General features: G+C 43.8%; 1 protein-coding gene across 1 annotated transcript in view; it reads left to right on the top strand.

Moving 5' to 3' along the window:
* LOC134909378 (maltase-glucoamylase-like) overlaps positions 1–25,907 on the top strand; it is a 395,541-nt gene that overhangs the window by 98,161 nt on the left and 271,473 nt on the right. The window contains exons 25-27 of the mRNA XM_063916182.1: positions 5,879–6,082; positions 13,150–13,307; positions 25,135–25,303. Coding sequence (XP_063772252.1) covers positions 5,879–6,082; positions 13,150–13,307; positions 25,135–25,303 — 531 coding nt within the window. The remainder of the gene's footprint in view (positions 1–5,878; positions 6,083–13,149; positions 13,308–25,134; positions 25,304–25,907) is intronic.

Genomic DNA, 25,907 nt, shown 5'->3' with positions numbered 1-25,907 from the left:
AACTCCTGTGTAACTAGACTATGGGAATCTGGGGGCTTGCTTATACAGGAAGGAGTGCTGCATACTGGGTGCAGCGGCAGCTGTGAAACACACAGCGTTGCTGATCTCTGGGGTCAGGCAGTCAGCACACATATTACATTTAACAAAAAAGGTACATTTGTATGTTTTTATACCCCCCCCCCCCCCCCCCCCCCCCTCCTTACTATATGTGGTCTAGGCTGCATCACTGGTAGTGAGTCTTGAGTGCTCCAGCATAACTCGAATAACAGCTAAGGGTCTAATAAATAGTGCAATAGGAGGGAAAAAGTTATGATAGAAAAAGCCTAAATGGAATAGTATGCATTGTGTTCACCTGACTGTTTGAATCAATCCATGCTTGTTTGGGTAACATAAAAAAAAAATCCACAACAAATGCACAAAGCGTTGTACAGGTGGACTATGAGATTGATGTTTAGGATCTCTCATTTGTCATTTTCGTCCCATCCTTACATTCCCAATCATCTGTGTATTTCAGCGTATGTAAATATTTTACCAACTAAAATCCTCATGACCTCTAAGAACAAAATGCAACCAATTTGGTAGACAACTATATACATTGTGATTTACATGTGATTGTACATACCTGTTTGTCACTTTGCTCTATAATGCACAGTTAACATACAGCAGAACAACACCAGTAGGCACCTGCACTTTTAACTTGAACAGGTAAAACCTTACACTCTCAGCCTAGAAAACACTGGTTTCAGCTCAAACTAACTATGTTCCACAAATTGATTTTCTGCATTGCTCTTCATGGAGTATTCATAAAGGCCATTGCATCATTCAGTCTCCCAGCAACTCACCCCTCTGTACATATTTCCCCCTCAATTCTACACTCCCCTCTTATTAGCACTCATGAGCTTTTTACTTCCCTATACTCATTGACAATAACATCTACAACCTCTTACCATAAAAAACTTTCACAAACCTCTGACACCCACATTTATCTCTCTCTTCTGCTTCTGATAGCTGGTGACATTTCACCAAATCCAGGACCCAGCCACTTGCATCACTCGCATTCACCTGATTCACAGCAACATAGAAATCCAGCTAACCTCATAAACATCACATGTCTTCCATCACCCTCCAGATCACTAAAATGTGCCTTATGGAATGCACGCTCTGTTTGTAACAAATTAACATCTATCCATGACCTCTTCATATCTAACAACATCAATCTGCTGGCTATAACAGAAACCTGGCTCACACAATCTGACACAGCCTCCCCTGCAGCACTGGCACATGGTGGTCTCCACTTTACACACACCTCCAGACCCGATAACCATAAAGGAGGAGGAGTTGGACTTTTACTTTCCCAATCTTTTGCATATACTGTTCTACCACAGGTTCCATCACTCACATTTACATCATTTGAAGTACATTCCATTAGGGTTTACTCTCCTTTCTCTCTGCATGTTGCAGCTATCTACCACCCACCTGGGCATCCAAAACAATTTTTGGATGATTTTTCTGCCTGGCTCCCTCACTTTCTATCCTCTGACATCTCCACCATTATCATGGGTGATTTCAATATTGCTATTGATTGTCCAAAAGCTGCTGCGCATGCCTCCAAACTACTCTCTCTAACCTCCTCTCTTGGCCTCTCCCAATGGACTGACTCCTCTACTCATCAGGCGGGTCACTGCCTTGATCTAGTATTAACCAGACTATGCTCCATCTCTGAACTCACTAACACTCCTTTCCCCCTATCAGATCACAACCTTATCACCTGCATGCTTTCCTCTGTTAATTCAAACCCTGTGTTGCGGAAGTTCTCCAATCTTCCTCAAACTCGCAGAAATATTAACACAATTAATCTTCAAGAACTTTCCACTTCACTCCAACAACTGCTTTCACCTATTTCTGCATTCACCTCTCCTGAGATGGCTGTATCACACCTTAATAAGACTCTAGAACTAGCCCTTGATGAAGTGGCTCCAGCTACCCATCACACTCCACGTAGGCCTAGATGTCAACCATGGCACTCCAAATCAACAAGACAACTTCAAAAACTCACACGAAAACTTGAACGTCAGTGGCGTAAATCTCGTATTTCAAGTGACTTCCTCACATATAAGACAGTCTACCATTCTTATAAAAATGCCCTGGACACTGCCAAACAAACATATTTCCAAACTCTTATCTCTGCTCAAGCCTCTAACCCCAAACGACTCTTTAATACATTTAAATCACTTCTGAATCCTCCTGCACCTACCCCACCAGCCACTATCAAGGCACAGGATCTTGCTTCCTACTTCAAGGAGAAGATTGATAAGATCCGAGATGAAATGGTATGCTCTTCGGCAGCCAGTGACCTGCTCCGTTCTGTACCTGAACCCTCTGGCACTCTTTCTTCATTTGATCCCACAAATGAAGATGAAGTATCATCACTCTTCTCATCCTGCTTCTCTACTACCTCTCCTCTTGATCCTTTACCCTCACAAATAAGTAAAGCTCTGTCTCTGGTGCTCATCCCTACCTTAACTAACATCTGTAATCTCTCTCTCTCTACTGGTATTTTTCCTTCACTCTTCAAGCATGCAGTGATTACTCCCATTTAAAAAAAACAAAATTCTGACCCTAATGCTCTCTCAAACTACCGCCCTATCTCTCAGCTCCCTTGTCTCTCTAAGCTACTTGAGAGACTTGCCTACACTCGACTCACACACTTTCTTAACTCATACACTTTGTTGGACCCACTTCAGTCAGGCTTCCATTCCCAACATTCCACAGAGACGGCACTGACTAAAGTGGTTAATGATTTGGTCACTACGAAGTCTAAAGGCCACTACTCACTACTTATTCTTCTAGATCTATCTGCTGCATTTGACACTGTAGACCACTCTCTTCTCATACAGACACTACAATCCCTAGGTCTTAAAGACACAGCCCTTTCTTGGTTCCTATCGAACCTATCTAATCGCTCCTTCAGTGTTCGCTTCTCTGAATCTACCTCCTCTTCGCTACCTCTTTCAGTTGGAGTACCGCAAGGCTCAGTCTTGGGTCCTCTGCTTTTCTCTATCTATACCTCATCTCTTGGTAAACTAATCAGCTCTTTTGGTTTTCAGTATCATCTGTACGCAGATGATACTCAAATCTACCTATCCTCCCCTGACTTGTCCCTATCTGTACTGGACCGTGTCACTGAATGCCATTCTGCCATCTCATCCTGGATGACATCTCGCCACCTCAAACTTAATATTTCAAAGACAGAGTTAATTATATTTCCACCGGCCAATAGTAGGTACCAACCTGATATCTCTATCACTGTTGAAAACTCTACTATCTACCCTACCCCACAAGCTCGCTGCCTAGGTGTCATCCTTGACTCTGATCTGTCCTTTGTTCCCCACATTCAATCTGTCTCAAGATCATGTTACATGCATCTAAAAAACATATCCAAAATACGACCATACCTTACACAAGACACTGCTAAAACTCTAATCCACGCTCTCATTATCTCCCGCATTGATTATTGCAATAGTCTCCTAACTGGTCTTCCCAAAACAAGACTCTCACCACTACAATCCATTCTGAATGCAGCGGCGAGGCTTATCTTCCTCGCTAGACGTTCATCGTCTGCAGATCCACTCTGTCAGTCCCTCCATTGGTTACCTGTACTCTACCGCATTCAATATAAAATACTTTTACTCACACACAAGGCCATTAACCAAACTACACCAATGTACATCACTTCGCTTATCACAAAATATCTCCCAACCCGACCTCTGCGCTCTTCACAAGACCTGCGTCTCTCATCCACACTCATTACTCGCTCCCACTCACGACTGCAGGACTTTCATCGGGCTGCACCCACCCTGTGGAATGCCCTACCACGCACAATAAGACTCTCCTCTAGTCTCCAAACCTTCAAGCGTTCCCTCAAAACTCACCTCTTTAGGCAAGCGTATCAAATTCCTGAACCGCCCACATAACTTTCATAAACCTTCCTATCAAATTACATCCACTCTGTACAGTCCACACATATCCTCACATGTCTTCTCATTCTATGCAATAGATAGCACCTTTCCTTGTGTACATATGCCTATTTCCCTATAGATTGTAAGCTTGCGAGCAGGGCCTTCCTACCTCTATGACTGTTATCACCCAGTTTGTTATTGTTATTTCAAATTGTAAAGCGCAACGGAATTTGCTGCGCTATATAAGAAACTGTTAATAAATAAATAAATACATTTTCAAAACACGCAGTACAGAAAGCATCAGTTTAAAAAATGCGGTCAAAGGGGGTAATTCAGAGTTGATCGCAGCAGCAAATTTGTTAGCAGTTGGGCAAAACCATGGGGGTAATTCCAAGTTGATCGCAGCAGGACATTTTTTAGCAGTTGGGCAAAACCATGTGCACTGCAGGGGAGGCAGATATAACATGTGCAGAGAGAGATAGATTTGGGTGTGGTGAGTTCAATCTGCAATCTAAATTGCAGTGTAAAAATAAAGCAGCCAGTATTTACCCTGCACAGAAACAAAATAACCCACCCAAATCTAACTCTCTGCAAATGTTATATCTGCCCCCCCTGCAGTGCACATGGTTTTGCCCAACTGCTAAAAAATTTCCTGCTGCGATCAGCTTGGAATTACCCCCCATGTGCACTGCAGGTGTGGCAGATATAACAAGTGCAGAGAGAGTTAGATTTGGGTGGGTTATATTGTTTCTGTGCAGGGTAAATACTGGCTGCTTTATTTTTACACTGCAATTTAGATTTCAGTTTAAACACATCCCCCCAAAATCTAACTCTCTCTGCACATGTTACATCTACCCTCCCTGCAGTGCACATGGGCCCTCATTCCAAGATGATCGTCTACGATCATTCACACTGACATGCGGGGGGGACAACCAGCACAGGGCTAGTCCGCCCTGCATGTCAGTGCCGCCCCCCGCAGAAGTGCAAAGGCATCACACAGCGGCGATGCCTTTGCACTTCAAGAGTAGCTCTCGACCAGCGCAGCTTTAGCGTGCTGGCCGGGAGATACTCGTCGCTCCCCGGCCCGCAGCGGCTGCGTATGACGTCACGCAGCCGCTGCAGGCCACTCCCCACACGGTCGGCCATGTCTGCATTGGCCGGACCGCGCCCCCAAAACGGTGGCCAAATGCCGTCCTTCCACCCCCTCCCTCCTAGCGACCGCCTCTGCCTGTCAATCAGACAGATGCGATTGCAGCCCAGCTACGGCCTTCGGCCATCTGGAATCTGGCATGCACCGGCGCACTACGGCGCCAGCGCATGCGCAGTGAGTACCCATTCGCTTGACTGCGATAAAATGCAGCAAGCGAATGGGTCAGAATGACCCCCATGGTTTTGCCCAACTGCTAACAAATTTATTTCTGCGATCAACTTTTAATTAGGCCCAAACTACCAAAGATGCAGTTTTCAGAAGGTTTGACAGCATTCCTCAAATGCACCAAGCTCAGGAAAGCAAAACTTTCTGGAGCTTGGACCTGATAAGCAACACCGTCTATAGATGGCTTTGCCTGATAGAAACCTTTAGTCTTCTATTTGCAATTTTACTTGAAAGGGTTCCAATTGGATGGCCAGTGTCCACGCATTGCAATTGGACTCTTGGGTCATAATCCCAGAATTCCTTTTATCCCAGAGGGAAGCTCTTATTGGGAGAGCTGTCCTTTGCAATATTACTCGCAAATGTTCAAGCATACATCATTACTAAACACTGCTATTCTTGCACTCAGTACTTAATGCACCCTTTCCATAAACATAGATCTGGAGCAATTTGCGCTCTTATAGAAACTGGATACAGTCATTTTATTAAAATTGTTTACTTGAGAAGTTTCTTTACTCTTATCGTATTTAACAAATATTCATTTCAGGAGTCCAGTGTTGCAGGCATACCATTTTGTTACTATCCGGAAGACTATGGTTATGTTGTTGACAATGAAGTAGTAACAAATACAGGTATCACTGTGGATATATCCTTGGGTGCGAAAATTTCACAACGTTACAGTAAAGCCACCACTATCAGCAAGCTGCAGGTTGCAGTAACATTCCATGAAAACCATATGCTCCAGTTCAAGGTAACTAAAAACGGGTCATGGGGTAAATTGAGAGGCTTCAGTTCAACTGTTTCATGGCTGAGTGGGCAAGATAGTCTTTACCAGTGTTTATACTGTAGCTACAGGAGGTTGCACTGCGCCAGGCAGTGGGACCTCTTGGAAAATTTCCAGTGGGCCCCACTGCCTGGGGCCCCACCTCCTTTTCTAGGGATCAGGTTCTAAACTGTGCAGTTGAATTATGCATTATACATAAATTACCTTATACTGCACAGGACTGTGGTATATTCTCTACAGTGCATTGTTTTTATCAATCTGGTACATTATCATGCATCCACTAGCAGTATTTACTGTAAATATGTATCAACCATGCTCTCTCTAATGGTTAGTCAAGCCGCTGGGGCAGTCAATCACAGCCCATTTGTAGACAGGCCACACCCATAAACATGGGCCACTACTGCTACATTCCCCTGATGGGCCCTTCATGCCCCAATTTGACACTGAGCTACAGTAGCTTATTTTCCATCATCATATTCCATCTGTCCCATATTTTCTAAAAGTTTTTTTTTTTTTACCATTTTTCACACCATAAACAAGGTAAGGAGTGACTTCTATGATCTAAGCAACCAGGGCTAATGAAATAAGTGTTAGTGCCTTAGGTGGCATTCCCTCCATTCCATCGATACTCAGAGATGGTGCCCTCACCCCATCTGCTTCTTACCTTCACAGACGGGATGTGGGGTATGTCCTGCTCCTTTCAGTCTGGGCAGTGATATCATAGCCTAGTACCTCTCTCCCCATCTATGACATGTAGATGCCTGGGCTGCTTATGCTAACTTTAAAAGAACTGTATGAAATTGTGTCACATTTTATGCTCCCCGTAATTAGTGTCACCATAGGGATCCACCTAGATTAACCTAATGTTAACACAAAACCTTAGAGCAAACATCACATTGTGATGCGTGTTTGGTTTTGTGTTCAAAATTATGTGAGCCCCACTGTATATACAGTTATTACTTGACTTATAATAACACATACACTGTACTTTTAATTACAGTACATTTATGATACAGTTTATACAACCAGTTAAATGCCTGTCCAAACTGAATATACAGATCAACTTTTATAGTTAGAATGGATGAAAGGGTAAAAGTTTAAAACCTTTTTAAGAGTGGAGAAGTGTAAAATTGGAGCTATTACCCATAGCAATCAGTTTCTAGCTAGCATGTATCAAATGCATTCTATAAAATGGCATGTAGAAACTGGTTGCTATGGGCAACTTTTCTACTTGTCCATCTTTCCACTCTTTAGTAGGCTTGATACATCTCCACCTAAGTCTTCAACTTTGAACCTAACATATTAAAAACATTAATATTTCTCTGACGTCCTAGTGGATGCTGGGACTCCGTAAGGACCATGGGGATATAGCGGCTCCGCAGGAGACAGGGCACAATAATAAAAGCTTTAGGATCAGGTGGTGTGCACTGGCTCCTCCCCCTATGACCCTCCTCCAAGCCTCAGTTAGATTTTTGTGCCCGACGAGAAGGGTGCAATCTAGGTGGCTCTCCTGAGCTGCTTAGAATAAAAGTTTAAGTTAGGTTTTTTATTTTCAATGAGTCCTGCTGGCAACAGGCTCACTGCTACGAGGGACTTAGGGGAGAGAAGTAAACTCACCTGCGTGCAGGATGGATTTGCTTCTTAGGCTACTGGACACCATTAGCTCCAGAGGGATCGAACACAGGCCCAGCCATGGAGTCCGGTCCCGGAGCCGTGCCGCCGACCCCCCTTGCAGATGCCGAAGTTGAAGAGGTCCAGAGGTCCAGAAACAGGCGGCAGAAGACTTTCAGTCTTCATAAGGTAGCGCACAGCACTGCAGCTGTGCGCCATTGTTGTCAGCACACTTCACCAACAGTCACCAACTGTCACTGAGGGTGCAGGGCGCTGGGGGGGGGGCGCCCTGGGCAGCAATGTATAATACCTTTTTATGGCTAAAATACATCACATATAGCCCTTGAGGCTATATGGATGTATTTAACCCCTGCCAGATCTCACAAACTCCGGGAGAAGAGCCCGCCGAAAAGGGGGCGGGGCCTATTCTCCTCAGCACACGGCGCCATTTTCCTGCTCAGCTCTGCTGTGAGGAAGGCTCCCAGGCTCTCCCCTGCACTGCACTACAGAAACAGGGTTAAAACAGAGAGGGGGGGCACTTATTTGGCGATATGATTACATATATAAAAATGCTATAAGGGAAAACACTTGTATAAGGGGTTGTCCCTGTATAATTATAGCGTTTTTGGTGTGTGCTGGCAAACTCTCCCTCTGTCTCCCCAAAGGGCTAGTGGGGTCCTGTCCTCTATCAGAGCATTCCCTGTGTGTGTGATGTGTGTCGGTACGTGTGTGTCGACATGTAGGAGGACGATGTTGGTGAGGAGGCGGAGCAAATTGCCTGTATTGGTGATGTCACTCTCTAGGGAGTCGACACTGGAATGGATGGCTTATTTAGGAATTACGTGATAATGTCAACACGCTGCAAGGTCGGTTGACGACATGAGACGGCCGGCAAACAAATTAGTACCTGTCCAGGTGTCTCAGACACCGTCAGGGGCTTGTAAAAACGCCCATTTACCTCAGTCGGTCGACACAGACACGGACACTGACTCCAGTGTCGACGGTGAAGAAACAAACGTATTTTCCTTTAGGGCCACACGTTTCATGTTAAGGGCAATGAAGGAGGTGTTACATATTTCTGATACTACAAGTACCACAAATAAGGGTATTATGTAGGGTGTGAATAAACTACTTGTAGTTTTTCCTGAATCAGATAAATTAAATGAAGTGTGTGATGATACGTGGGTTTCCTCCGATAGAAAATTATTGGCGGTATACCCTTTCCCGCCAGAAGTTAGGGCGAGTTGGGAAACACACCTTAGGGTGGATAAGGCGCTCACACGCTTATAAAAACAAGGGGCGTTACCGTCTCCAGATACGGCAGCCCTCAAGGAGCCAGCTGATAGGAAGCTGAAAAATATCCTAAAAGTATATACACACATACTGGTGTTATACTACGACCAGCAATCGCCTCAGCCTGGATGTGCAGCGCTGGGGGGGCTTGGTCGGATTTCCTGACTGAAAATATTGATACCCTTGACAGGGACAAGATTTTATTGACTATAGATGCATTTCTATATATGCGAGATGCGCAGAGGGATATTTGCATTCTGGCATCAAGAGTAAATGTGATGTCCATATCTGCCAGACGAAGACACGACAGTGGTCAGGTGATGCAGATTCCAGACGGCACATGGAAGTATTGCCGTATAAAGGGGCGGTCCATCGGACCTGGTGGCCATGGCAACAGCTGAAAAATCCACCTTTTGTTACCCCAAGTCACATCTCAGCAGAAAAGGACACAGTCTTTTCAGTCTCAGTCCTTTCGTCCCCATAAGGGCAGGCGGGCAAAAGGGCCAGTCATATCTGCCCAGGGGTAGAGGAAAGGGAAGAAGACTGCAGCAGGCAGCCCATTCCCAGGAACAGAAGCCCTCCACAGCTTCTGCCAAGTCCGCAGCATGACGCTGGGGCCGTACAAGCGGACTCAGGTGCGGTAGGGGGTCATCTCAAGAGTTTCAGCACGCAGGGGGCTCACTCACAAGTGGACTCCTGGATCCTACACGTAGTATCCCAGGTGTACATTGGAAATTCGAGACGTCTCCCCCTCACAAGTTCCTGAAGTCTGCTTTACCAACGTCTCCCTCCGACAGGGAGGCAGTATTGGGAACAATTCACAGGCTGTATTCCCAGCAGGTGATAATCAAAGTACCCCTTCTACAACAAGGGAAGGGGTATTATTCCACACTATATTGTGGTACTGAAGCCAGACGGCTCGGTGAGATCTGAAATATTTGAACACTTACATACAAGCGTTCAAATCAAGATGGAGTCACTCAGAGTAGTGATAGCGAACCAGGAAGAAGGGGACGATATGGTGTCACTGGATATCAGGGACGCTTACCTACATGTCCAAATTTGCCTTCTCACCAAGGGTACCTCAGGTTCGTGGTACAGAACTGTCACTATCAGTTCAGACGCTGCCGTTTGGATTGTCCACGGCACCCCAGGTCTTTACCAAGGTAATGGCCGAAATGATGATTCTTCTTAAAAGAAATATGGACGCTTTCCTGATAAGGGCAAGGTCCAGAGAACAGTTGGAGGTCGGAGTAGCACTATCTTAAGTAGTTCTACGACAGCACGAGTGGATTCTAAATATTCCAAAATCGCAGTTTTTTCCGACGACACGTCTACTGTTCCTAGGGATGATTCTGGACACAGTCCAGAAAAGTATGTTTTCTCCCGGAGAAGAAAGCCAGGGAGTTATCCGAGCTAGTCAGGAACCTCCTAAAACCAGGAAAAGTGTCAGTGCATCATTGCACAAGGATCCTGTGAAAAATGGTGGTTTCTTACAAAGCGATCCCATTCGGTAGATTTCACGCAAGAACCTTTCCGTGGGATCTGCTGGAAAAATGGTCCGGATCGCATCTTCAGATGCATCAGCGGATAACCCTGTCTCCAAGGACAAGGGTGTTTCTTCTGCGGTGGCTGCAGAGTGCTCATCTATGAAAGGGCCGCAGATTCGGCATTCAGGACTGGGTCCTGGTGACCACGGATGCCAGCCTGAGTGGCTGGGGAGCAGTCACACAAGGAAAAAATTTCCAGAGAGTGTGATCAAGTCTGGAGACTTCTCTCCACATAAATATACTGGAGCTAAGGGCAATTTACAATGCTCTAAGCTTAGCAAGACCTCTGCTTCAAGGTCAGCCGGTATTGATCCAGTGGGACAACATCACGGCAGTCGCCCACGTAAACAGACAGGGCGGCACAAGAAGCAGGAGGGAAATGGCAGAAACTACAAGGATTCTTCGCTGGGCGAAAAATCATGTGATAACACTCTCAGCAGTGTTCATTCCGGGAGTGGAAAACTGGGAAGCAGACTTCCTCAGTAGGCATGACCTCCACCCGGGAGAGTGGGGACTTCATCGGGAAGTCTTCCACATGATTGTAAACCGTTGGGAAAAACCAAAGGTGGACATGATGGCGTCCCGCCTGAACAAAAAACTAGACAGATATTGCGCCAGGTCAAGGGACCCTCAGGCAATAGCGGTGGACGCTCTGGTAACACTGCGGGTGTACCAGTCAGAGTATGTGTTCCCTCCTATGCCTCTCATACCAAAAGTACTGAGAATCATAAGGGGAGATGAGTAAGAACGATACTCGTGGTTCCGGATTGGCCAAGAAGGACTTGGTACCCGAAACTTCAAGAGATGTTCACGGAAGACCCGTGGCCTCTACCTTTAAGAAAGGACCTGCTCCAGCAGGGGCCTTGTCTGTTCCAAGACTTACCGCGGCCGCGTTTGACGGCATGGCGGTTGAACGCCGGATCCTGAAAGGGCATTCCAGATGAAGTCATCCCTACCCTGGTTGAAGACAGGAAGGATGTAACCGCAAAACATTTTCACCGCATTTGGTGAAGATATGTTGCGTGGTGTGAGGCCAAGAAGGCCCCTACAGAGGAATTCCAACTGGGTCGTTTCCTACATTTCCTGAAAACAGGACTGTCTATGGGCCTAAAATTAGGGTCCATTAAGGTTCAAATTTCGGCCCTGTCGAATTTCTTCCAGAAAGAACTGGCTTTAGTGCCTGACGTTCAGATGTTTGTAAAAGGGGTACTGCATATACAGCCTCCTTTTGTGCCCCAGTGGCACCTTGGGATCTCAATGTTGTTTTGAGTTTCCTAAAGTCACATTGGTTTGAACCACTCACCACTGTGGACTTAGCATCGTCACCTTCCATGTGAGATATTTTATTAGCCCTGGCTTCAGCCAGGCGTGTGTCAGAATTGGCGGCTTTATCATATATAAAGCCCTTACTTAATTTTTCATTCTGACAGGGCAGAATTGAGGACTCGTCCTCAATTTCTCCTTAAGGTGTTTTCTGTTTTTCACATGAACCAACCTATTGTGGTACCTGCGGGTACTAGGGACTTGGAGGACTCCAAGTTACTTGACGTTGTCAGGGCCCTGAAAAATATGTTTCCAGGACGGCTGGAGTCAGAAAATCTGACTCGCTGTTTAGCCTGTATGCACCCAACAAGATGGGTGCTCCTGCTTCTAAGCAGACGATTGCTCGCTGGATTTGTAATACAATTCAGTTTACACATTCTGTGGCAGGCCTGCCACAGCCAAAATCTGTAAAAGCCCATTCCAAAAGGAAGGGGGCTCATCTTGGGCGACTGCCCGAGGGGTCTCGGCTTTACAACTTTGCCGAGCAGTTACTTGGTCAGGGGCAAACACGTTTGCTAAATTCTACAAATTTGATACCCTGGCTGAGGAGGACATGGAGTTCTCTCATTCGGTGCTGCAGGGTCATCCGCACTCTCCCGCCCGTTTGGGAGCTTTGGTATAATCCCCATGGTCCTTACGGAGTCCCAGCATCCACTAGGACGTCAGAGAAAATAAGATTTTACTTACCGATAAATCTATTTCTCGTAGTCCGTAGTGGATGCTGGGCGCCCATCCCAAGTGCGGATTGTCTGCAATACTTGTACATAGTTATTGTTACAAAAATCGGGTTATTCTTGTTGTGAGCCGTCTTTTCAGAGGCTCCTTCGTTGTTATCATACTGTTAACTGGGTTCAGATCACAGGTTGTACGGTGTGATTGGTGTGGCTGGTATGAGTCTTACCCGGGATTCAATATCCTTCCTTATTATGCACGCTCGTCCGGGCACAGTATCCTAACTGAGGCTTGGAGGAGGGTCATAGGGGGAGGAGCCAGTGCACACCACCTGATCCTAAAGCTTTTATTATTGTGCCCTGTCTCCTGCGGAGCCGCTATATCCCCATGGTCCTTACGGAGTCCCAGCATCCACTACGGACTACGAGAAATAGATTTATCGGTAAGTAAAATCTTATTTTAATTTCTTTTTAAATGAATCCCGAGAGGACTTTTGTTGAAAATCTAAATGACCAGCATGCCTCCCCTTATCCATTACAAAGATGTCCATGAGTTCTAGTTCAGACAGTATTTTTTTTTACATAGATCTTTGATCCTAACAACAAAAGATATGAAGTTCCTGTGCCACTAAATAAACCCAGCAGTCCAACAAGTACAGAGCAAGAGCGGCTTTATGAAGTTGTTGTTGTTAAAGATGGAAAGTTTGGACTACGGATTATCCGGAAAAGCAATCGTGCTGTTATGTAAGTAATAATGACACCTTCCTCCACGTGTCCCAATTTTCCAAGGGTAGAGCAAGAACATTTTGGCAATAACAAAATTTCACAAAGTTCACATTAATTTAACTATATTTTGCTATAACAAATTATTGGGTTGCATTTACACTATTACTATAGTACTTTTTGTTTTTATACTTACCACTTTGTACTTTACAACTATAGGATCCATAATTATAATACTATATAGCATCTTATTTAAAATTACAGAAAGCATACCCTTAATGATGAAAGCACATGGTTAATAGGAATTTCTTATTTGGATATTTTATCGTTTATTTACAGTCTGAGACATCATTGCGGTATATTGAAGCTGAATATACCTAGAAATAAATACTGATAAATGTGCTTTTCCGTCTCTTACATACCATCATCTCTTCCCCATTGCCAACAAGAGCACTGACCCCTTAAAGGGAGTAGGCAGAGCTCCAACGTAAGAGCAGTGATTAGGAGGATCAACTGTGACACTATATCTGCACTGACAGTTATTAGCCGTGGTCTCCAATGAAAAACAAAAAACTTTGTTTACACCTCAGTGTTGAGGCATCGGTGTATAAATGCTCCATAGAAATGGCTAGATATGTCCATTTCATTGCTAAGACCATTGTCCTTTTCAGGATCAATGGAATGGGGTTATTGGTGAAGACAATGTAAAAAACTGAAGGCTGCAGATCATACTTGCCTACTTGTGAAATCTCACAAGAATAAGCCCAGAAAGGAGTTGCAGCTTGAATTTTGGGTGGATTCGCAGTTCCACTGGTAGGGTGTAGGGCTAAATGATGCAAAATTGCAATATTAGCCCCACCCCCATCATATTGTGCCATAATTCCATGCATAATCTCCTCATCCTGCCCTCTTCACTAGGAAGCTGGCGGGATGCGGGAGATGCTGCACTCTTCTGTGGGTGTGGAGGACTGCCTGAAAAATTGGGAGTCTCCCGCCACTTGCAGGAGAGTATGTAAGTATGCTGCAGATGTACTTCAAGTTCCATTGTTCAACCCGGACAATCCCGGGTATCGTATCTAGTATATGGTTATAGCACAAAACTGAGATTCCAGTTCAACATTCCAATAAGTATTTTTCTTTTCTGCATCATGTGCATGCATTAGCACTGAGTTGCTTATGTACAGTTGGACACACTTGGAATAAAACAGTCAGCTTTCAGATATGTCCAGCTCTGCAAGAGTAATCTCTACACCAGTTTTGTATCACTAGAAACCATATTATATTCATCAGGATAAAACAGTAGTGTAGGTGTGGTAGTAAATTCTAAAGTTACATAACCCAGTTTACACAATTTGCCAATTTAATGAAGTATCAAATACATAAGATAATCTGTTTGTGTCTTAATTGATAAATAATACATTTCCTTTTCAAATCCATCAAAAGGCAATCTTCTTTCCCGTAGTGGGCTGGCTGCAAATATTATTATTACTAGAGATGTGTGGCTGGCACTTTTCATGTTTTGTGTTTTGATTTTGGTTCTCTTTCCACTTTCGTGTTTTGGTTTTGGCTTGGTTTTGCCAAAACCACCCTTTCGTGTTTTGGTTTTGGATCTGGATGATTTTTTTAAAAAACCATAAAAACAGCTAAAATCACATACTTTTTGTGTAATTTTGATCCTACGGTATTATTAACCTCAATAACATTAATTTCCACTCATTTCCAGTCTATTCTGAACACCTCACACCTCACAATATTGTTTTTAGGCCAAAAGGTTGCACAGAGGTTGCTGGATGACTAAGCTAAGTGACATAAATGGACAACACAAACACCTGGCCAATCTAGGAGTGGCACTGCAGTGCCAGACAGGAGGGCAGATATAAAAAAAAAAGGCCCCAAACAACACCTCATGCAAATATGTAGAAGAGGTGCAATGAGGTAGCTGTATGAATAAGCCAAGCGACACAAACAATTGGCACATCTAGGAGTGGCACTGCAGTGGCAGATAGGATGGCTTTTTCAAAAACTAAGTTCCAAACAGCACCTCATGCAAAGCTGTAGAAGAGGTGCAATGAGGTAGCTTTATGACTAAGCCAAGCAACACAAACAATTGGCCCATCTAGTAGTGGAACTGCAATGGCAGACAGGAGGCCAGATATATATAAAAAGGCCCCAAACAGCACCTCATGCAAAGATGTAGAAGAGGTGCAATGAGGTAGCTGTATGACTAAGCCAAGCAACACAAACAATTCCCACTGGAATTATCCAACAATATCACTGAAACTATATGGAAATATCACTGGAATTATATAGCAGTACCACTGGACATATACGGCAGTATCACTGGATTTATATGGCAGTACCACTGGACATATACCGATGTGTCAGACAGGATGGCACTTTAAAAAAATAGTCCCCAAACAGCACATGAAGCAAAGAAGAAAAAGAGGTGCCAGATGGAATTGTCTTTGGGCCCTGTTACCCACCCCTATGTTGTATAAACAGGACATGCAAACTTTAACAAACCAATCATTTCAGCGACAGGGTCTTCCACACGACTGTGGCTGAAATGACTGGTTTGTTTGGGCCCCCACCAAAAAAGAAGCAATAAATCTCTCCTTGCACAAACTGGCTCTACAGAAGCAAAATGTCGACCTCATCCTCATCCTCTGATTCCTCACCCCTTTCACTGTGTACATCCTCCTCACACAGAGTATTAATTCATCCCCACTGGAATCCACCATCACAGGTCCCTGTGTACTTTTCCGGAGACAATTGCTGTTAAAGGTCTTCCTGGAGGAATTTATAATTAATTTTGATGAACATCATCTTCTCCACATTTTGTGGAAGTAACCTCCTACGCCGATCGCTGACACAGTTTCCGGTTGCACTGTACACTCTTGGAGTACACACTGGAGGGGGAGCAACTTAGGTAAAATAAAGCCAGTTTGTGCAAGGGCATCCAAATTGCCTCTTTTTCCTGCCAGTATACATACTGACATGCCTACTTGGATGCTGTCACTCATATAATCCTCCACCATTCTTTCAATGGTGACAGAATCATATGCAGTGACAGTAGACATGTCAGTAATCATTGGCAGGTCCTTCAGTCCGGACCAGATGTCAGCTTTCGCTCCTGACTACCCTGCATCACCGCAAGCGGGTAGCCTAGGAAATCTTATCCTTTTCCTTGCAGCCCTAGTGGTGGGAGAAATTGAAGGAGGAGCTGTTGATGGGCCACATTAAACTTGAGTTGACATTTGCACCTCTGCACACTTGTGTGTGCTGGAAAGAGAGATACAAAGTAGGCTTTAAACCTAGGATCGAGCACAGTGGCCAAAATGTAGTGCTCTGATTTCAACAGATTGACCACCCTTGAATGCTGGCAAAGTGAATGAAGGGCTCCATCCACAAGTCCCACATATTTAGAGGAATCACTCCATCTTATCTCCTCCTTTAATTTCTCCAGCTGCTTCTGTAAAAGCCTGATGAGGATAATGACCTGACTCAAGCTGGTGTGTGAACTGACTTCACGTGTGGCAAGTTCAAAGGGTTGGAAAACCTTGCACAAGACAGAAATCATTCTCAACTGCGCTTGAGTCAGGTGCATTCCCTTTCCTCCTTTGCCTATATCGTAGGTGGATGTATCGGCTTTAATGGCCTTTTGCTGCTCCTCCATCCTCTGATGCATATAATGTTGAATTCCACCTTGTTACCACCTCTTGCTTCACTTGATGGCAGGGCAGGTTCAGGAGTATTTGCTGGTGCTCCAGTCTTCGGCACGCAGTGGCAGAATGTCGAAAGTGGCCCGCAATTTTTCGGGCCACCGACAGCATCTCCTGTACACCCCTGTCATTTTACAAAATATTCTGCACCACCAAATGAATTGTTTGTGCAAAACATGGGACGTGCTGGAATTTGCCCAGTTGTAATGCATGCTCAATATTGGTGGCATTGTCCGATATCACAAATCCCCAGGAGAGTCTAAGTGGGGTAAGCCAATGCACGATGATGTTCCTCAGTTTCCATAAGAAGTTGTCAGCGGTGTGCCTCTTACGGAAAGCGGTGATACACAGTGTAGCCTTCCTAGAAATGAGATTGGATTTGCGAGATGCTGCTACTGGTGGTGCTGCTGTTGTTGCTGCTGGAGGCAATACATCTACCCAGTGGGATGTCACAGTCATATAGTCCTTATTCTGCCCTGATCCACTTGTCCAAATGTCCGTGGTTAAGTGGACAGTGGGTACAACTGCATTTTTTTTAACAGTGACGACACTTGTTCTGATGTTTCTGTACATTCTGTGTATTGCCTGCCTGGTGAAGTGAAACCTAGATGGGATTTGGTACCGGGTACACACTACCTCAAACATTTCTCTAAGTCCCACTGAAATAATGGCGGATACCAAATCTAACACCAACATAGCTGTCAAGGCCTCAGTTATCCGCTTTGCAACAGGATGACTGTTGTCATATTTTATCTTCCTCACAAAGAACTGTTGGACAGTCAATTACTTAGTTGAAGTAGTACAAGTGGTCTTCTGACTTCCCCTCTGGGATGATGATCGACTCCCAGCAGCAACAAGAGTAGTGGCAGCAACAGCAGCAGTAGCCGTACCACTCAAGGATCCTCCGGAGGAATCTCGGTTAGGAGAGGACTCCTCAGTCTTGTCAGTGACATGGCCTACAGGACTACTGATGTTCCTGACTGAGGAGGAAGTTGATGATGAGGGAGTTGGTGGTGTGGCTTGCAGGAGCTTGGGTACAAAAGGAAGAAGGAATTTAGGTGTCAGTGGACTGCTTACGCTCTTACCCAAAGTTTTACAACTTGACACTGACTTCTGATGAATGCGCTGCAGGTGACATATAAGGGAGGATGTTCCTAGGTGGTTAACATCTTTAACCCTACTTATTACAGATTGACAGATGCAACACACGGCTTGACACCTGTTGTCCAGATTTGTGGAGAAATAATTCCACACCGAAGAGGTGGCTTTTTTGGTATTTTGTCCAGGCATCACAATGGGCTACTTCATCCCATGGACAACAGGTGTCTCCCCCAGTGCCTCAATAAAACAAACCACATCACCATCAGAATCCTCACCGTCAACTTCCTCCTCAGCGCCAGCAACACCCATATCCTCATCCTGGTGTACTTCAGAAGTGACATTTCCATTTTGAATATCAGAAACTGGACTGTGGGTGCTCTTTCCAGCACTTGCAAGGGGCATGCAAATGGTGGAAGGAGCCACCTCTTCCCATCCAGTGTTGGGAAGGTCAGGCATCGCAACCACAGACACACTTGGTCTATCCTTGGGGATTTGTGATACCATCTCAGAACGCACAATTCTTTGCTGTGCTTTTTCCAGCTTAACTCTTTACATTTATCTATCAGAAGGATGAGGGCTTCCATCGTCATGTGAAGCTGAACCACTAGTCATGAACATAGGCCAGGGCCTTAGCCGTTCCTTGCCACTCTGTGTTGTAAATGGCATATTGGCAAGTTTACGTTTCTCCTCAGACCATTCAAATTTCTTTTTTTGGGTCTTTTTACTGAACTTTGGCTTTTTGGATTTTACATGCCCTCTACTATCACATTGGGCATCGGCCTTGGCAGACAACGTGGATGGCATTTTATCATCTATGTCATCACTAGTGACAGCAACTTCAGCACTAGGAGGAAGTTGTTCTTGATCTTTCCCTATTTTATCCTCCTAATTTTTGCTCTCCATTATTTTTCTGGAGTTATATAACAATATGCGGCACAGGAGCACTGGACATATGGCAGCAGAGGATACCACTGTGACTGGTCACTGGACTGACTGATGGCTGATGCACAGGACACTACCACTGGTCTGATGCAGGACAACACAGCAACACTGTAAGGGACTTGTTGTTGTTATAATTATACAGCAGCACTGGACATATGGCAGCAGAGGATACCACTGTGACTGGTCACTGGAATGACTGATGGCTGGACTGATGCAGCACAATACACCACCACTGAACTGATGCAGCACAACACAGCACCCTATACAGCAGAAATGGACATATAGCAGCAAGAGGACACAACCACTGTGACTGCACAGATGCAGTTCAAAACACGGACACTGAGGACACTGAGAGAACGGAGAAACATGCTCTCTCTAAACTTTCCAATGCCAAAGTGAAAATGGCGGGGACACGCGGTTCCTTATATGGAATCTGACAGCGGGATGATGACGTTTTGCCTCATTCTGGTTTCCGAGTCAGTCGGGAAAAACAGGTTCGGTACTCAGGGATCCAAACCCGCTCATCTCTAATTATTACCAGTTATTTATATAGCACACACATATTCCTCATTGCTGTACAGAGAATATTTGCCCATTCACATCAGTCCCTGCCGCAGTGGAGCTTACAAGCTATATTCCCTGTCACACGTACATGCAGACACATTAACGCTAGGGTTAATTTTTGTTGGGATCCAATTAACCTACAAATATATTTTTGGATTGTGGGAGGAAACCCACGCAAGTACGGGGAGAATATACAAACTCCACACAGTTAAGGCCATGGTGGGAATCGAACCCATGACCTCAGTGCTGTGAGGCAGTAATGCTAACCATTACACCATCCGTACTGCACTAATAAATATCTATTAACCTATGCAAGAAGACTGCAGCAGCCACAGCAATAAATAATATAGTTTCAGGTGGGAAGGATCAAGAAACAGTCATCCAACCAGAAGTGGCTGCCAAGCATTATCATAATGAGTAGTCGAGCATCTGCAAGGTGTATATCTTCGGGCAGGTACATATGCGTCTTTGCTGTGGTTTGCATTAGCTGCATTTGTGTAAACATGTCCTTAAGTCAGTGTCATAATTATAATGGGTGCAGGGTGTGTGGGGTGACCACACACCGCACACCCTGCACCCATGTTCTTCAATGCTTACCTCTCCGGAGTCTGCATTGGCATCACTTTACAAACCATCATGAAAATGGCGCATGGGCAATATCCAAATGGAAACTCCCTCCTCTCTTAATACACTCCTGCCTTAAGTGGAGAGATGATTAATTAGAAACAAGGTTACTCACAATTGACACATTGGGACAGAGGGCCAGATGTACTAAGCCTGAAAAGTGATAAATATCACAGTGATAAAGCACCAGCCAATCGGCTCCTAACTGTTATTTTTCAAGCACAGCCTGTAACATGGCAGTTAGGAGCCGATTGGCTGGTGCTTTATCACTGTGATATTAATCACTTCTCAGGCTTAGTACATCTCCCCCAGATTTATTTAGCCTGGTGAAGTGATAAAGTGTAAGGTGATAAAGCACCAACCAATCAGCTCATAACTCTCATTTTTCAAACCTAGCCTGTAACATGGAAGTTAGCAGCTGATTGGTTGGTACTTTATCACCTTACACTTTATCACTTCACCAGGCTTAATAAATCTGTCCCATTGCTTAGAGTGTAAACAAAAGTGGTGATCACAGATATCCTGATTTACTGTGTATAGTAATGTGGGAGACACCAATATACCTGAATCTTCCTATTACAGCACCGATTATATCCTTGATGTCCCCTACACCCTATTTTCACCTCTCAAAGGGGTCTATTCATGAAGCAGTGAAAAGAGTGGAGAAGTGAGCTTGTGGAGAAGTTGCCCATGGCAACCAATCAGCTGTGCCGTACAGTTGTATAGTATGCAAATTATAAATGTTATTTCAATGCTGATTGGTTGTCATGGGCAACTTCTCCACCGGATCACTTCTCCACACTTTTCACTGCTTCATGAATAGACCCCTAAGTGTAAGGAGTCATAACCACAAAATGTGAGTGAATCTGCATATGCATGGAAGTGTAAGGTATTGTATGAACATGTACACTACGAATCTGTATATATTATGCAGTAACAAAAAAGAAAAGGTGCTCACTTTCAACTTTACCCTGTATCTCCTAACATCACTAGTACCAGAGAAAGAATCACAGTGGTTGTAATCATGGGATGGGTTTCAGGTGAAAAATAATGTAATAGATGGATATTGGTTAATGACCGTTAACCCATTAATGTGCAGGATGTAATATGTAATGGTAAGTGTTTATGATCTTGGAATATGTGACAAAAAAATTCCAAATGTATTAAAGGTTTATTGTTGAATGTAATACATTGCAGTACTGAACATTACATAGTATGAATGACACTGTTGTATGGTCAAATATTTTTGGAGGTTAGAAATCAAAATACTCACAGTCAGGTAAACGTATTTTGTTAAGTAAATTAATTAAGCAACTACTTTTTGGAGAGGTCTGTTATTTTAGGGGACCATTAGCGAGCCAGAGGGAATATCTTCAAGCACTTCCTCAGAAACTCATTTGTGCTTTGAAAGCAATTGATTCCTCTGTAAAATGTCAGGCTCTCTCTTCTAATCAAATTCAGAACAAAAAGAAATTAGACTTCCGTCCAGGGGGATTATTGCTTGTATCATCTGTCCTTTGAGTCTGGAATGTTTGAGACACTCGGATTAGAGATGTTGATGGAAATGCTTAAAGCTGATATACTTTAAGAAATAGTCTTTTTAGCAGAGTCTAAGCAGATGAATCATATGCAGGTTATGAACAACATTTACGTCTGTGGTATAAAACAGATTGAAGTAGCAAACTATATCACTCTTTTTTTTTTTCTTGTCAGCAAAACTGGAAAGAACAAGCAGATAGAAAGTCCCATATTACTATTTATTCCACCTTTATATTTGCATCTGTTTTGGAATTTTTCCAAGGCATGAGGGGGCTTTAGTGCATTGTTTTTTGGTCCTTGCTTTTAAGCTCTTAAGGGAAAGACAACCTTTATCCTCAGTATTGCATTTTATGTACAGAGTGCTTATACAATGATACTGTAAGTAATGGTGATAAATGGAGGGAACCTTTAAGTGGACTCTTCTCCCCCTAAGCCATCACTATAGTCACAGCCTCAAATCTACTAAACCTGTAATGCACCAATTATGGCGTTTATTTAGAATCATTATGGGATCCCAACATGACGGGATCCTGGCGGTCATAAGTCCAACACCGGAATCCCGACAGGTGGGATCATGATGGTTAATGCAGCGTGTCCCCTCGTGGGCTCGCTGCAGTTGTCACGCTTCATGCCCGCCACACCAATTTATTCCTCCTTAGGGGTAGAGTGGACCACCCCCCCGAGTGGGGATTCCGGACCCTGGTTGGGATTCCAACAGCTGGGTTCCTTTGGCTGTCGGGATTCCAGCGTCGGTATCCTGACCGCCGGGATCCTGACAGCTGGGAAACTAACTGCTTCCCGTCTATTTATCATGAGCCTCTGCAAGCAGCACGGGCAGCACGGATGGTGTAATGGTTAGCATTACTGACTCACAGCACTGAGGTCATGGGTTCAATTCCCACCATGGCGCTAATTGTGTGGAGTTTGTATATTCTCCCCATGCTTGCGTGCGTTTCCTCCAGGTACTCCGGTTTCTTCCCCCAATCCAAAAGTATACTGGTAGGTTAATTGCTTCCTAAGGAAAAAAAAGAACCCTAGCATGAATGTGTGTGCTCCACTGGGGCAGGGACTGATGCAAATTCTCTGTAAAGCGCTGCGGAATATGTGTGCGCTATATAAATAACTGATAATAAAAATAAAGAAGTGGTATCTCTTATTTTGTATTGCTGCTTTTTGCATTTTGTATTGCTGCTATTCATCAATACTTACTGTCCTGGAGATTTTCAGCTTTATCTCCCACTTCAGCAGTGTTCTTCTTTCAGTCTCCAGTTCGAATGAAAGCCTATACTTAGCGCGGTATCCTATTAGGGCCTCATTCCGAGTTGATCGCTCGCTAGCTACTTTTAGCAGCTGTGCAAAAGCATAGTCGCCGCCCACGGAGGAGAGTATTTTCGCTTTGTAGAAGTGCGAACGTCTGTGCAGCAGAGCGGCTGCAAACACTTTTTGTGCAGAACAAGACCAGCCCTGTAGTCACTTATTCTGTGCAATGATTGCTGCGACAAGTGACTCAGTAATGACGTCAGATACCCACCCAGCAAGCGCCCAGCAAGCACCCGGCCACGCCTGCGTTTTTCCAAACACTCCCAGAAGACGGTCAGTTGCCACCCAGAAACTCCCACTTCCTGTCGATCTTCTTGCGATCGGCTGTGCATATGGATTCTTCGTTATATCTGTAGCTCAGCAACGATCCGCATTGTACCCGTACAACACGCGTGCGCATTGCGGTGCATGTGCAGTAGAGACCTGATCGCAACGCACCAAAAATCGGCAGCGTGCGATCAACTCGGAATGACCCCGATTTACCTCATGGTAATAATGAGGTGATTTACCTCATGGTAATAATGGGCTTTTTAGTCAGATACAATTACAGCCCATGTTTACTGTGTGGTACAGTAAATCACCCATTATTGGTCGATAACACATGAGATTGGTGATAACATCACAGACTCATGTGTTTGTGTCTGATAGTGGGTCTCCTGGGGCTGCTTATCGGGAATTCTGGCATGCAAAGCATAATGCCCGATAAATGCCAGTTTACGGGGCTAATTAGATAGCCCCGGTGGAATCCTTTAGTTATGGTAACTCACTGCAGCTAACAGGATACCACAGTTAATCTGTTTATAAATACAGTAAAGCTTCTGTAGTCAGAGTTGTAAATTTACTATTCAAAGCAGTTATGACTTTGGCTGCTTGTTTTTTGGATTTAAATGGCAATTTATATTTAATAATAAACATTTCTAGTTTTGTATTTTATATTATTGCCCCTTTAAATACAGCAGCACATTTACCACATAAAGTCTGTGCGGATTGTGGTAAAGTGTGCAAAGTAGTGTAAGGGTATAAATGGCAAAAAATGGTCGTAGAGCCTATTGCCGGTGGTTATGCCGACAAAATGTCTCTTCACCAGTTGGTAGATATAGCTCTATATCTTTATTATTTGTTTTTGTCATTAACACTTTTTTTCTGGCTCCGGTGTAATCTCATGTGTGGTGTTCCTAAACTGTTTATTTTGTAATATTTTGGAGAAAAATTTACATAATTCCTAACTTTTATGAGTCCGGAATCAGGAGTCATGGCTGGACACACTGGGTGCTTGGCTGCGTAATAGTGGGACTGTCCATGCCCATAGTAGTTATTTGGGGAAAAAATATTGATCACAGGGGAATACCTTCAAAATCTCCCCACACACCACCTCAAATAAGGATTACTGTCCCCATTTTGGGACAGGCACTTCAAATCGGGACAGTCAGGAGGTATGCCTTTACAAAAACAAATATATAGAATAAATGCCCCTGTAGATGTAGTGACGCAAAGCTTGGTTCTCCTACAGTAAATCCCAAAGCATTTGAGTAAATATCTACAGTTATTGACTGTACAAATTTAATAAGTTCTGTCTGTTAGGACAGATGGGAAATACAATACTATTATCTGCAGTTGGTAAGTATACTACTAATATGCAGCAATAATGAAAGCAAGAATTGACAACAATTAACAACTATAAAGTTGTTAAAATACTGTATAATCAAATACTATATGTAGCCTGGTAAATGTGGATCTGTTGAATATTTGTTCTAATTCAATAAAATGGTAAGGTACTTTTTATTTTTGGCTCAATAATATTCAAAAACAATCTTGGCACTTGGAACTCTCTCAGTAAAATAGATTATCAAAGTACTGTAGCATCCAGAGGGCAATTACATTTCTGTCACCCTCCAGTATTCTCATCTCCATACATTTACGCCCAAGAAACTACAAATAAAGCCCTCACTCATTAGCAGAACTACAATATTACATCATAACTGTGGATCTAAATTTTATTATTAGTGAAACAACTTGTTATATATTTTTTTCTTTAGCTGGGATTCCTATTTACCTGGAATGACATTCGAAGATATGTTTCTTCAGATTTCCACCCGACTTCCCTCAGATTATGTCTTTGGTATAGGGGAAACTGAGCATAAAACTTTCCGACATGAAATGGGACGGAGACCTATTGGCCTATTTGCTAAAGATCAGCCACCAGGAGTAAGTACAATTTATACTGCATATAACATGTATGTTTAAACGTAACTGCCAGGGAACTCAGTAGGTATCCTGGAGTTTGCACTGTGATCAAAGCCAGTAATTTGATCATCCTGCATGGTACTACACTAGTATCAGGACAGGCAATGCACAGATCCCCAAGTACTGATGTATGAAGTGCAGAGCCAAATATAAAACAATGACAAATTCTATCAGACTGCCTGTTATACCATACAACACTCTACTACCACCACCCATGGTAAATAAAGAGGCTACAGGTCCCCTAACACTCTTTCACAATTGTGCAGACTCAGCAACTCAAACTACTGTACTGTGCAGTTAGCTTGTCTCCCCCTGCTTCTAGCAAGAAATGATAGTTATAGCGTAACCTTAGCAATCTAACAGCTGCCTCAAAGACTGGGCTCTGGAGCATATATTAAAACAGACTAATAAATGAACACTATTTACAAAAGAAAGTAAAATGCTTAGTTACAGAAATTAGATAATAAGAAAGAGTTACAAATTTACATAGATAAACATGCATTGTTATTTCAAAATAGAAAGAAAGAACATTACCCAGAATTACACTCAGCTTATTAGATGGCCG

Source organism: Pseudophryne corroboree, chromosome 4, assembly GCF_028390025.1.
Source record: "Pseudophryne corroboree isolate aPseCor3 chromosome 4, aPseCor3.hap2, whole genome shotgun sequence".
In the NCBI taxonomy this organism is placed as follows: Eukaryota; Metazoa; Chordata; class Amphibia; order Anura; family Myobatrachidae; genus Pseudophryne; species Pseudophryne corroboree.
Note: the sequence above shows the minus strand (reverse complement) of the source record. Positions and strands in the feature narration are given on the sequence as shown.